Here is a 13,487-nt window from a genome sequence, read left to right as displayed (position 1 = left end):
CCCAGCAAGGGCGAGAGGAGAGAAGGGAGTTACCCGACCCTCCTCCACTACCGCAGGTTGAGCCTCCGCTACAGCAGGCTGATCCCGAGCCACCCCGGCACGAGCCTGCTCCTCCACAGTACCACCAGGCACCACTGCCGCAGTACAACCCGGTGCCTCAGCCACGGTATTACTTGACACCGCCACAATACAGCCCACTGCCCCCATCATATGTAAATAGAAATTGAGAAGAGATACTCAATTACTCATATTTATATATATATATATATCTTTTTTATGAAAAATGCAACAATTTATTTTTGAGATTAGAATTTTTATTGAAACTTTTTATTTTTCTAAACCAACACTTAGTAAGGTGTTTTAGGTTACTTACACTCCATATTATTTTAAATATGTTTATTTCAACAATCTCAAAATTAATAATTTTTTCACCAAAAAAAAATATTTATTTCTAACATTGAATTTAATTTGGACTCCAATTTAATAAAATATAAAATAAAAATACAATACAAATATATAATAAAAAAAATTTATTTTCTGCAATAATTTTACACATTTATCTACAAATTTACTTATTAATTTAATATATAATTTTTGTAGTTACAATTAATATTAAAATAAGTTGTATAATAGGTCTAATACTTTTATTTTTAATAAATTGAGTAAGTGGGTATTTATTTATAGTTTATGAATCTTCATATGTACGTGTGTGTATATGTATATGTATATATATATATATATTTGGAAATAATCCCCATGCACCCTATCTTCTCAAGGTATTTATTTATAGTTTACGAATCTTCATATGTACGTGTGTGTATATGTATATATATTTTATACACCGCGTTATTATTAAACACATCAAATTAAACATGAATGTTGACTCAATGAAAATAAGACACGTGTCCATTCACATGGTATTTCTATTAAGGATATTTCTCTCTCCTCAAGGTCAACTCCATGTCAACGTGGGTCAACCTGGTTCCATAACCAGAGGCCATCTTCTCAAAATGAGAGCTGAAGAAGAGTAGAGAGTGACTCAGTCGTCAATGGCCGCATCTGCGTTGATTCAACCACTTCTTCTTCTTCTTCTGTGCTTCATCTTCTGTACTCCTTCTTTGTGTTGCGTTCCACATCAGAAGGAAGCTCTTCTTCAGTTCAAACATCTGGTAGCCGCAAACTACTCCACTGACGACGCATTGCTCTCTTCGCGGAATGCGACTTCCGATTGCTGTCAATGGGAGCGAGTAGCTTGTGATTCCTCTTCACAGCAGGTGACTGCTCTTCATCTCAACTCTCTTCTTCCTTTTCCCCTAAATGCTGTATTCACAGCTGCTGTTTTGGCTCCTCTCTTTCGTTTGGAATCTCTCCTGCATCTTGATGTTTCTGATAATATGTTATGGGGTGAAATTTCGGGACTTGCTTTTTCAAACTTAACCAGACTTGTATACCTAAATCTCACTCGCAATAACTTTTATGGCTCTATTGACTCCGAATTGTTTCGATTGAGCAACTTGGAGTTTCTTGATCTTGGCTTGAATTTGATTGAGGGGATGATAAGCAATGAACTTGGTAATCTTAGCAAATTGAAACTTTTATACTTGCATTACAATGATTTGCATGGAGAGATTCCTGAGGAGATTGGGAACCTCACTGAATTGCGGGAGCTTTCAGTTCGCATGAACAGATTATCTGGAGCAATGCCATATTCAGTTGTGCATTTGACTAAGCTGGAAAACCTGTATCTTCGAGATAATTTACTCTGCCGGCAGATACCAGTTGAGATTGGGAACTTGCTGAACCTCTCAACTCTGAGACTCAGTGGGAATCAGTTAACAGGTGGAATCCCAAAATCCGTTCAAAAGATGAGCAAGTTGGTTACACTTGAGCTTCAGAACAATTTGTTGACGGGGTTGATTCCTGAGTGGATGTTCAATATGGAAAATTTGAATTATCTGGATGTTGGGAAAAACAAGCTTACCTGGAAAATTACGAGCACAAATCCAAAGAGCATGTTTTCTTACTTGTCTCTGAGGTCTTGCAATGCTTCTGGTCATATTCCCACCTGGTTTACAAGTCAGACGAACCTTAAGTTCCTTGATTTGGCTGAGAATAGGCTCCGGGGAGCATTTCCTCCGTGGCTTGTAGGACTAAATCTCCATGTAATAAGTTTACATCATAATTTACTTGCAGGACCTCTGCCTTCTATTTTGTTTCAGTCTCACAAGTTAGAATATCTTGATTTATCCAACAATAATTTCTCAGGACAGTTGCCTGTTAACATTAGTGAAGATGCTGCAATATCCGTGCTTAAGTTATTTATTTATAGTTTATGAATCTTCATATGTACGTGTGTGTATATGTATATGTATATGTATATATATATATATATTTGGAAATAATCCCCATGCACCCTATCTTCTCAAGGTATTTATTTATAACGAACCTTAAGTTCCTTGATTTGGCTGAGAATAGGCTCCGGGGAGCATTTCCTCCGTGGCTTGTAGGACTAAATCTCCATGTAATAAGTTTACATCATAATTTACTTGCAGGACCTCTGCCTTCTATTTTGTTTCAGTCTCACAAGTTAGAATATCTTGATTTATCCAACAATAATTTCTCAGGACAGTTGCCTGTTAACATTAGTGAAGATGCTGCAATATCCGTGCTTAAGTTGTTTGCAAACAATTTATCTGGGCCTCTCCCTAGATCTTTCTCCAATCTAAATCAGCTATCACAGATTGATTTGTCTGCAAATAGGTTCTCTGGTAGGATTCCTGGTACTTTTGGGCCAAAATTAGAAATGCTTGTGCTAAGTGAGAATGAGTTTTCTGGTCACTTGTCCCAGAGTCTAGTAAACTTGAGGCAGCTTAAACAACTTGATCTCCATGACAACCGTATCACAGGAGAAATTCCAGAATTTCTTTCACGGATATCCTCTCTTTGTGTTTTGAATCTTAGAAATAATTCTCTCACAGGCTCAATCCCATGTCATCTGTCAACCCTTGATAATCTTCAGATCCTCGATCTCTCTTCCAATAACCTTCATGGACAAATCCCTTCTTGCCTTGGAAACTTTTCAGGGATTATGAATATGCCAAAAGACAATATGACCCTCCTTTCCATCACTGAAAACCTAAACTACTTCATACACCATGACTTAGAAGTATATTGGAAGAAGTTAAAGCTACATCTCCCTGGTGGAAACCTCGACTTATACACCTTGTTAGACTTTTCAAATAACCAATTATCAGGTGAAATTCCAGATACATTAGGTCGTCTAAAATATCTCAAGGCATTAAATCTTTCACACAACCAGCTTTCAGGCAATATTCCATTGACTATTGGTAATTTGAAAAGCATAGAGATTTTAGATTTAGCACACAACAATCTGTCTGGAAAAATACCGCAATCATTTTCAGAGCTTGAAGAACTAAATAATTTGGACTTGAGCAATAACAAGCTTACTGGTCGCATTCCAGATGGTCCTCAAATGAACAGGTTGAATGATCCAGAATGTTATGCCAACAACAGCGGATTGTGTGGCCATCAAATCGAAAAACCATGTAGCGAATCATTGATAAAGCCTAAGCCAAAGGAAACGAGGAACAGGGAATCATGGTTTTCATGGGAAATGGCATGGGTTGGATTTCCTGTAGGTTTCTTGTCAACACTTGTGGGTGCTTATGTAGTTGGTTTCTTTCACATTGCAGCAGTCCAACATGAACGATCTCGTGCTGATCAATGGAGTTAATCAACTTAGTAAGTTGTAATATAGATAGAAGTTGTAGGAAAACTTGCTCATTTTCTCTTATGGGTCATTAAATCGTTTAAACTATTGATGAAATTGTACATAGTTGAAAGGAGACTCTTTCCAGATTGTGAATTGCTAGCGGTTACATATATTTCATGTTTGTTCACCCTGGTACTACCTTTTGGTTTCTGCTATTAAAATTTTGAAGTTTTCTGTTGAGAGTGTTAAATTTTCTCCATTATACTACTGCTCTACTATCACTAGTCTCAACCAGGAAACTAACTCAACAAATATTTGAGCCTATAAAACAATTTCCAGTTAAGCCCCATTTCTTCTGCATAACTGGTATCTGGAGGCGAGTCAGGCTATATTAATTTTGTTTTGGAAATTCTATGGTAGAAAACGGAAGGCGACATACCTTCACTTGCTTCTACCATTGGATCTCTCAAACTATTTATTTGAAATAGTCATGAACAATCTTCTACTTACATTACCAGTTTATTACAACTCAGTTGTTTCCATTTCCTCTCATTTCTCCTTAATTGTGTCAGTCCATTGGCCTTTGTCGAAGAAATTAACGAGTCCAGAATAGTTCGGCACTCTTAACCATTGCTTTGATTCAAGCATATGTTATTGCCCTCATCTTTTAATGCTATATTTCTTTATGAGCTGAAACAGTTTTTCATATCAGATTTTCATGCTTAGTTCATAGCTGCAAGCTGTAGTCTCAAGATGATGCAATATTTGTAAGAATTTGGACAAAAACACAAGGAAATTTTAATTTTGATGGTGTACTAATCAATCTCGATCCCCTGGATATACTTTTATGAACAGAAATTTCTTTATCGACCTCAAAGTTGAGAGATGGAGATCGTTTTTTCAATAGAATGAAGGAATTTACTATGGTTTTAGTCACCAAACTTTCTTGACAAGTTCACACTCCCTAAATTTCTATTCAAACCAAATGTAAAGGACAATTTGATTCGATCAAGTCAATTAAGATGTCTGTGATTAGGGTTGAGTATTCATCGATTAAAACCAATTAAACTTATAAAATGAAGTTTTTTTTTTTTTTTCAAAATTAGTTCCGTAAATTGTTTTGAATCAATTTCTTTAGTTTTGATGGGTGTTTTAAATCGATTCATACATGATAATTAGTCAATCCAAGTCGATTTGTGTTTGCAAGTTTTGGTTTTTCAATTTTCAAAAATTTTGACTTGAAAAAATTGGATTAATCAATTGCATCCTACTTCTAAATTTTATTTTTAAAAAGAATTTCAAAGATCAAACTGATAAAATAATAAATGAAACATGGAAGGTGATTAAAAATGGATTAACACTAAAATAAATATGATACTTACAAAACCTTTACTAAGACTTTAAGCTCGATAGTCTTGTATAAGTAGGTTTGCATTCGCTAACTCACAAGGAAAAATAAAATCATAAAATGACACATTTTAATTATAAATATGATATTTATTTACATTAAATTTCAAGAAAATCTTGAATTCAAGCTCACTCAACCAATGTACGAGAAAACATTACTTGAATTCTCGAAATTAAAGAGATATTTTACAATAATAATTACTCCTGATGAAAGTCGAAAATGAATATTTGATGTATCTCTTCATTTTCTCTCTCGAGTCGGTAGTTTCTTCGAAAAATATTAATATCTTATAAAAACATAACTTTCTCTAATAACATATTAACTATCACGATATCAGATATTGTTATTCGTTCGCAAATTTTCTTGAAATTACTTATTTTTACGTCACTAATTTAACGAAATCTATATACAAATAGACGATTTTTGATATTCATGAATATAAAATTAGATTATCTTTCATTACTTATAACAAAAACATAAAAATTCTAAAGATATCAAAATGAAATTCCCCTCAAGGGCTACATTAGGATGTAGAGGAGACCAAATTTGAAGCTTTTGCAAAATATTACAATACCAAATGATTAGGTATTCATGTAAAATAAATTTTTTTTTTTAGGGTGATACAACCATAAAAAATAATTAAATAAATATGTATATATATATAATAAAATAAACAAATTTTATAAAAAAAAATGAAGTGGCAATACGGTATACATATATATGTATGTAAAAACGAGAATATAAATATAAATAATAAAAAAGAGTGAGGGTATAAATAGAAAAAAAAAACTATCCTAACCACACAAAACCGTAGATTCGATAGTTTGAAAAAATAAGAAAAATAGTATTTTTGATAGTCATGCAATAACTAGTAAAAAATTATACCGCGTGTTTAAAAATACAAACAAATAAGGTAAAATCATGAAATTACTGTACCACACATTAATAAATCATCGTTCAAACACACCGTAAAAGCTAATTGAGCTATTTTTATTGTAATTTTGATTAAAATAAAAAATAAAAAGCTAAAAAAAGTTCGAGTCATCTATACAAGTTAATAACTAAATATGAAACTATTTTGTCAAACTTAAAAATTCTAGTTTACTGGAATTATGTAAAATTAGATTCTCAACATTCAAGTAATTCTCTCTGTCGATAATTCTTTTAAATATAAATGAATTTATTTAAATTTTAAAATATTTTTATAATTTCAATTATAATAATTATATTTTTTAGTAAATTAATAAAAATGAATCATATTTTTAAATATAGTGTTAGATTATTAATATTGTCAATTTTACAATATTTGATATATATATATATATAAAACTAAATGAATCATATTATTATTATTATTATTAAATTAGTTTATATGTCTCAATTTGATGATACTATTTTTAGTATATTATTTTAAAAAATTTTGTATATCAAATTTTTTGTCATTTAACTGATAGCATTTATTAAAAACATTAGAAAACAATTTAAATACACACATATATATATAAACTTTTTATCGAATAAAATATCAACTTGAGCCGTATTCGAGAGTTTAAAATTCGATTAATGGTGAATAAGTTTGAAGTATCTTTTATTTAAAAATTAATTTTTTTTATTAATGAAATTACTAAGGGAGTTCAATACACTATTGTGTTAGAACATTGACATTGTCAATATTACACTACTTGATATATATATATATATAGAGATAGATATAGATATAGATATAGATATAATCTTTATTTATCACTCAACCAAAAAATGTATTTAAAATAACAAAAAGTAATGAACAAATAGAAGAAAAGAGTAAAGAGTAAAGAGAAAAAAAGAGACCTATAGATATAAGAAAAAATGGTCCTCTCCTTTTCCCTCTATAATCTCCAAACCCAATTACAATTTGACACGTGTCATTATAAAGAACAAATGGGTATTTTCCAAAATTCCAAATTAAGCCCCAAAATTTATAGAAAATTACCAAAATCACCCAAAATTTTTATAGATTTACCAAAATCACCCAAAATTAGGACCCAACAAAATCCAATCTGAAGATTAATCCAATCTCTGTCATAAATTTTTTTTTAAAATTAAAAAAAATATTAAACCCATTTTTAATGTATTTATTTATTTATTTATTTATTTTTATTTGCTTCCATTCTCTCCCCTCTCACCCCTCCAAATTTGTCCTTTTGATGCTCATATATCATGTAACCCTTTCTCCTCCTCTCTCCATTTCTCTCCTTTTTGTGGAGTTCTTCTGTCGATTTCACAACTCAATTCAACCCAGATAGCACAATTCTATCCCAAATCGGCTGAAGGGGAACAAGCCCTAGGCGCCCCACAAAACAAAAACCCTAAATTTGACGCCTTTATTCTCATTCTCTACCATTACATATTTCCCCTACTCTCAATTCAATTCAACACCCAAATACCTCCTCTTCCATTCGTGTCTTCTTTATTTATTTTTTTTTTCTTCTGTTTGCTTCGCGTCTGTATTTGTGCAGTTGTTGAATTTATTGGGTTTGGCTCTGTGAAAAGAGAAGAGGGGAGATAGGGGCAAGAAATGGAGGGAATACCGCATCCTGTGCCTCGAACTGTTGACGAGGTCTATAGCGACTTCAAGGGCAGGCGTGCTGGCTTGATCAAGGCTCTCACAACTGGTTCGTTTTCTTGCTCCTCACCCTTTTTTTTTTTCTTTCGTTCAGTGTTTGAATTTCTTTAGCATGTGGTTGTGCATGTATACGCACGTATGTATCTTCTACCTTACTTCGGTTGCGGACTTATTCGTGTGTGTAATTAGCGGGTTTTGTTTCTGTACCAGAAAAAAATTACTGGGTTTCATTAATTTAATTTTGTTTTGGGTCGTTGCAGATGTGGAGAAGTTTTACCAACAGTGTGATCCTGGTGGGTTTACTCGAATAATACTTCGTCTTTCTTCTTTTTTTTTTTTCTAGCTTTAATATTCTATCTCTGAATTTTCTGGGTTTTCCTTTGGGTGCTTATTTTTATCTGGTTTTTACACCATGTTGACTGTATGGTTTTGAATTATAGTGGTAAGCTGGGTTGTTTTCAGTGGTTCACTTATATAATCCCTGAAGGAAAGAGGTGTTTTCAGGCAGTTGGTTGCAACTCTTTTTTTCAGTGGTTCACTTATTGCGCCTTTTTTTTATCCATTTTTTCCTATATTTTATCTATTTTTATTGCTTTCTTACTCTCTAATAGTTGAGTGAACTTGGGAAATGTGTAGTACAGTTGTTGCGCCTGTTGCAATGACCCACTGGAAATTTGAATTTAAGGTAAGAGTAATGCAACTGAAGTGAAATGAAACTGTATTTGGTTTCTATCCGAACTTTAAACGATCTAGGGAAGTTACAAGTGTCATATGGGATAACTGGAAGAACAAGGAAACTGGATTTGGTTGATAGAAATGCACGATCTTTTATGGTTTTTGGATAGCAATCGATGATCATCTAGAAATCTTACAAGTGTCATAGTGGATGATAGAAACATGCAAACATTTATTGTTTCCGGATAGTAACCGCAGGCCATCTAGAAAGCTTACAAGTGTCACGGGCAGAATTAAATGAACACGGTAACTGGATTTGTCGAACAACAAACTTTTATTTGTTTATTGCATCCCTGAAATCAATCCACAAGTCTGCCTGACAGGGAAAGCACCATGCAGCAGTTCAATTTCTTTAAACTGCTAGTTCTGCTATTTGGTGAAATAGGGCATTCAAATTTTAATATGTTGCGCCCATAACATTCAACTTGTATTCTGCCGGATGGCGCAGACCCCTTTCTTGGAGAAAGAATACTTAATTGGAATCCTCATTTAATTTTTTATTTAGAATACAAATTTCATGATTGTCAATGTTTTTTACGATTTCGTGCTTTCTCCAGGAGCTTATAAATGTTTCACTGTTATTATTTATATGTGCATTTATCACTTTGATTGCATAACTCATCATTTATTTCATTGACTATAAAAGCGAAGTGTTTGGAGTGCTTAATTCTATAATAACTGTTTTGTCATTGATAAAGTACTATCTTTTTGGGGGGGCCTTCACAAAGTCATTCTTATCTATTGATTGCTTGGTAAGAGTTTTTCATCTTTGCAATTTTTATCATGCCCCCATTCTGCTGCTTGATTTGGGAAAATTCCAGATTTCTAGCAGTGCCTTCTGGATGGTGGCTATTATTTACAAAATCTGTCTGGAGTGTGGAACTTAATACATTTTCATTCACAACATGATATTTTAATACTAGCTTTTTTTAGCTCCTCGTTTTTCGTCCTCCAAACTTAGACTCTCATTGGGGTTCCAGTGTATAATGCGTTATGAATGTCACTACCTAGGTTATTGAATTGAAAAAGGATACATAGTTCTGTACGTCTAAATGGCTACCTGAGAAGAGTAACTTGTAATTTGTAGTTAGTAGTAGTTGTTGAAATCTATTATCACTTATTTGTGATTAACTTTTTAAGAGTAAAAAAATTATTGTGATTAAGATTTTGTTGTCTACCTAGTTTGTTTCCAAATATGCCATTTTATGATCATTAGGATGTCTACCCTAGCTTGTGTCTAGAGCGTAACAATTCATTCTACTTTTAGAGTATTGTATTACCTTAAGCCTTTGAGAGCTATCATTCTCATTCCCTTCCTGAGAATTTTTAGTTTTTAGTTTTCCTTTCCTGATATAACACAATCGCTCTTTTATTTGATGAACACATTTTCATGTTGAAGTTGCACTGTGACATAATGCAATTTTATGAACTGTTTAATATTTGAATGCTCTGGTACAGTTGAGCTACTCCTACAAATTGCAATACTTTACTATTTAATAATCAAACTAGAATGTTCATTGCTATAAAAATCATTCAGTAGTTTTACTCTGCTTTTCTGTCTATCTGTGTGCATGTTTATATCTATTCCAGAATGTATGCTGCCTTTGCTTTGTGGGTGTGGCCATTTTACCGGAGGTATAGGTAGCTATTTACCTCTATGCTAACAGGATGTGTGCTATATTGCTTGGTACTAATATATTGCAGCTTTACTGGTATTAAATATTCTGTAAATTGTTATATTATTAAAAGCATTTACTCTTGCTATTTGCATTCAAGACATGTTTCTGTGTCCTGAAAAAGACAACCTAATTTCTGACTGCTAAACTGTTAACACATTCATTTCTTATCTTCTGAGTCTACAATTTTCTAATAGATGATATTGGAAGTCTACTCTGTATCGGTTAGGAATCACGTATGAAACTATATTAAGATATATCTCCAACTGTCTTTCCTTGTCTCACCTTGTCTTACTTTTCCTGACTGGAGTTGTAAAGACGCCCAAAGTAGTTAAGATCCGAGTGTAATCAAATTAAAGTTGATCACTTACTGCAGTGGTTGCTTCATGTTGAACTTATTCTTGAAGAGTCTAAATCAGTTGGAATAAGGGTTCTAAGCTTATGTTACTTTCTGGTTGTGCCCTTTTAGCAGCATATAAGATATTCAAAATGTTCCACTTCTCCTTGTTTTTAGGTTTAGCTATGCTCAGAATGTAGTAGAATTACATATAGTTTCTGAATATTTTTTTGGATTGCCCTATATAGAGAAGGAGAACTTGTGTCTGTACGGGCTCCCAAATGAGACATGGGAAGTTAACCTGCCTGTTGAGGAGGTACCACCTGAGCTTCCAGAGCCAGCTTTAGGAATAAATTTTGCAAGGGACGGGATGCAAGAGAAAGACTGGTTATCATTGGTTGCAGTTCACAGTGATTCATGGTTGCTTTCTGTTTCATTTTATTTTGGTGCTCGCTTTGGGTTTGGTAAGAATGAGAGGTAAAGCAATCTTTCCCCTTCTAACTCTTTACAGAACTAATTCATTTAGCCGCTGCCATTCTCTCCTTGGTAGAATTGACATGTAGTCAATGTTAGGTTGCACTCAGTATCTGCTTTTTCTTCAACACTTTGAAAGTCTTGTATTGCTTCCTTTCTTTGCATGTTACTAATGGTATTTCTATATAGCTGATTAGAGCAATACCAAAATTTTGTTGGTGGAAACAATTGCCCACAAGTTGCTTTTTAAGTATTCATAAATGTGAACTATTTATTTTAAATTTAAAGCTGTTTTCTTTGCTGAATGTCATAGAATTATGGTGAAGATGATAGAATAATTTATTGTAGTTTGGATAATCCCTCATCCACATTTGTAAATTTTAGCTAAGTTGTTTTTTGTCTCTATTTCAAAAAAAAAAAGGTTTCTTTTCTCTCATTAAAATGCTTTTAATCATTAATTGGATGCTTTTTTCAGGTTTGTTGCTATAGCAAACCATGCTTGTTATCTCAGTATGAAAATATCTCTATGTTAGTATCACTCCGTCTTATGCTTGCTGGGAATGTGTGTAGTGACCTGTAACACAGGTAGTGGTACAAATTGTATTTCTTGTGTTGTTTACTTATGGCTACTCTGGAGAGCATTTATAATTTTTTATTTCATTTCCCTTTGGGCTTGATGAAAAAGGGAGCGGGAGATGGGGAGAAGGGTTATTGGAAAAGGGTTTGGATGGCGGTGAGAGGATCTCTTGGTGTTGGGTACTTCATTTTTTACATTTAAGAACTGATATTACAATGCCCTTGCTGCATAGTATATTGCGTCTTGGTAAACCTCTTCGTTTGGGAGACTTAAGTTTTTATTTGTTTGCTTAATAATGCTATCCTTATTGGATTTGCTAATAATAGATCATAGATTCAATTACACTATTTAGGGGATTTACTGAAGCTGATCTTCCCAAAGAACACAAATTGTTCTTATATGAAACTTCTAAAATCATGTTGATTATAATCACTGGAATTTCATGAATACTAATGAGTAAGGCAATTTTATCAACTTGGTAGGTTATCATTCTAGTGATAAATGATGTAGGTATGCCATATAATTTATGGGAATGTGCTCGTGTCAACAGGGAAGGAAGTGTGGTCGGCTGGCTTCAGCTCACTCAGAAAGTATGCTTTTATTGATTAGAGGTTAAAGTGCTAATTCTGGTTGTTTCTGAATTTTACAGGAAGAGGCTATTCCAGATGATAAATGAACTCCCTACGATTTTTGAAGTTGTGACAGGGAATGTTAAACAACCAAAGGACCAATCTGCTAATCACAACAATAGTACCAAAAGCAAATCAAGTGGGAAGGTTGAAGATTTCCTGATTACACAAATTTTTATGTTATTCCTTGCTACATATCCCCTATATACTTAAAAACAACTTTTTTTGTTACGTTCTGATCTCATGCTATTTGGGTGTTTTTATTAAGCAGTCTCGTCAATCTGAGCCCCAAGGTAAGCCAGTGAAGATGTCTCCACCAGTCAAGGAGGAGGATGAGAGTGCTGATGAAGAAGAAGAAGATGACGAACAAGGTGCAACATGTGGTGCATGTGGTGATAACTATGCCACTGATGAATTCTGGATTTGCTGTGATGTGTGTGAGAGATGGTTCCATGGCAAATGTGTAAAGATAACACCTGCAAAGGCCGAGCATATCAAGCAGTACAAATGCCCAGGCTGCAGTAGCAAGAGGGCTAGAGTCTAAAGGTAGGATCTGAAGATGGAGACCGACACCAACTGAACAAAGCAGACAAGGGTTAGAACTTTTTCATTACAGTTTGAAAGTGAAACAGAGTCGTCGTCAATTTTAGTTAATGAATTCAAATGACTGCTTGTGGGATTTTAAGTTCTGTTACTCTTGGTTACTGTTCTGTTTAATTTTCTTGGGAATTTGTGTTTCTAAATAGTTTATGGAAACTAGATATAGTTCTATATAATGTTAATGAAGTCTTATGTTTATGAATTTCTGCTCTGGTATGGGAGTCGAGTAGGTAGCTTGTGGGGTTTGTATTGTGGCTTTCTCAAACCTTGGTAAATATTTCATTTGGGAAGTGAGGGAAGCCCCAATCTTGGGTGCTTTGTGTTTCTTACGTTATGGATTGAAATTGGAAGGCTGTGATGCACAAGCTTCGTGGCGAGATGATCGACAGCCTTTGCAAGGCTGGCAGCTATGAAGTTCTGATGATGCCTTGTCTTCTTTAATCCTGTTCTTTGAGCACCGGTATCTTTTCGTTTCCAACATGCTACTGTGCAGTACGGTAGTGTTAGGGATGTTGGGACTTGTGAAATCACGAGGTTGCCATTGTCATAGACTTCTTTTTTCTCTTGGTAACAGAATGTTATGGTTCAGAGCTTGTCCTAGAAAAATACATATATTTCAGGTGAAAAGAGTGATTTTGTATTCGTTGAGCTTTTACAATTCCTGCATCAAGGGATGGAGGATTTTGCCCTCAATGTTTTCTTCTTTTTTATCT

The 13,487-nt window shown here is 33.8% G+C and overlaps 2 protein-coding genes across 3 annotated transcripts; both read left to right on the top strand.

The window, feature by feature from the left end:
* The first annotated feature begins 941 nt into the window (after positions 1 to 941).
* LOC110812714 (uncharacterized) lies at positions 942 to 3,931 on the top strand. The gene is given in 2 exon segments (XM_022039548.2): positions 942 to 2,328; positions 2,331 to 3,931. Coding segments are annotated over 2 exon segments (2,703 nt in total). The 5' UTR covers positions 942 to 1,049; the 3' UTR covers positions 3,755 to 3,931.
* A 3,373-nt stretch (positions 3,932 to 7,304) lies between these two features.
* LOC110812704 (PHD finger protein Alfin1-like) lies at positions 7,305 to 12,853 on the top strand. Of its 2 annotated transcripts, XM_022039536.2 has the most exons (5): positions 7,305 to 7,795; positions 8,007 to 8,039; positions 10,743 to 10,971; positions 12,195 to 12,321; positions 12,446 to 12,853. In XM_022039536.2, exons 1-5 carry the CDS (start codon positions 7,699 to 7,701, stop codon positions 12,716 to 12,718), a joined length of 759 nt encoding a protein of 252 aa, XP_021895228.2. In that variant the 5' UTR covers positions 7,305 to 7,698; the 3' UTR covers positions 12,719 to 12,853. The 2 variants fall into 2 exon arrangements, with proteins under 2 accessions (XP_021895228.2, XP_088066837.1); XM_088210711.1 differs by lacking the exon at positions 8,007 to 8,039 and having other exon boundaries at positions 7,550 to 7,795.
* Positions 12,854 to 13,487: the final 634 nt, after the last annotated feature.

Source organism: Carica papaya, chromosome 9 (genome assembly GCF_054855325.1).
Source record: "Carica papaya isolate Zhongbai chromosome 9, ASM5485532v1, whole genome shotgun sequence".
NCBI classification, from domain to species: Eukaryota; Viridiplantae; Streptophyta; class Magnoliopsida; order Brassicales; family Caricaceae; genus Carica; species Carica papaya.
This window is presented reverse-complemented; position numbering and strand designations above follow the sequence as displayed.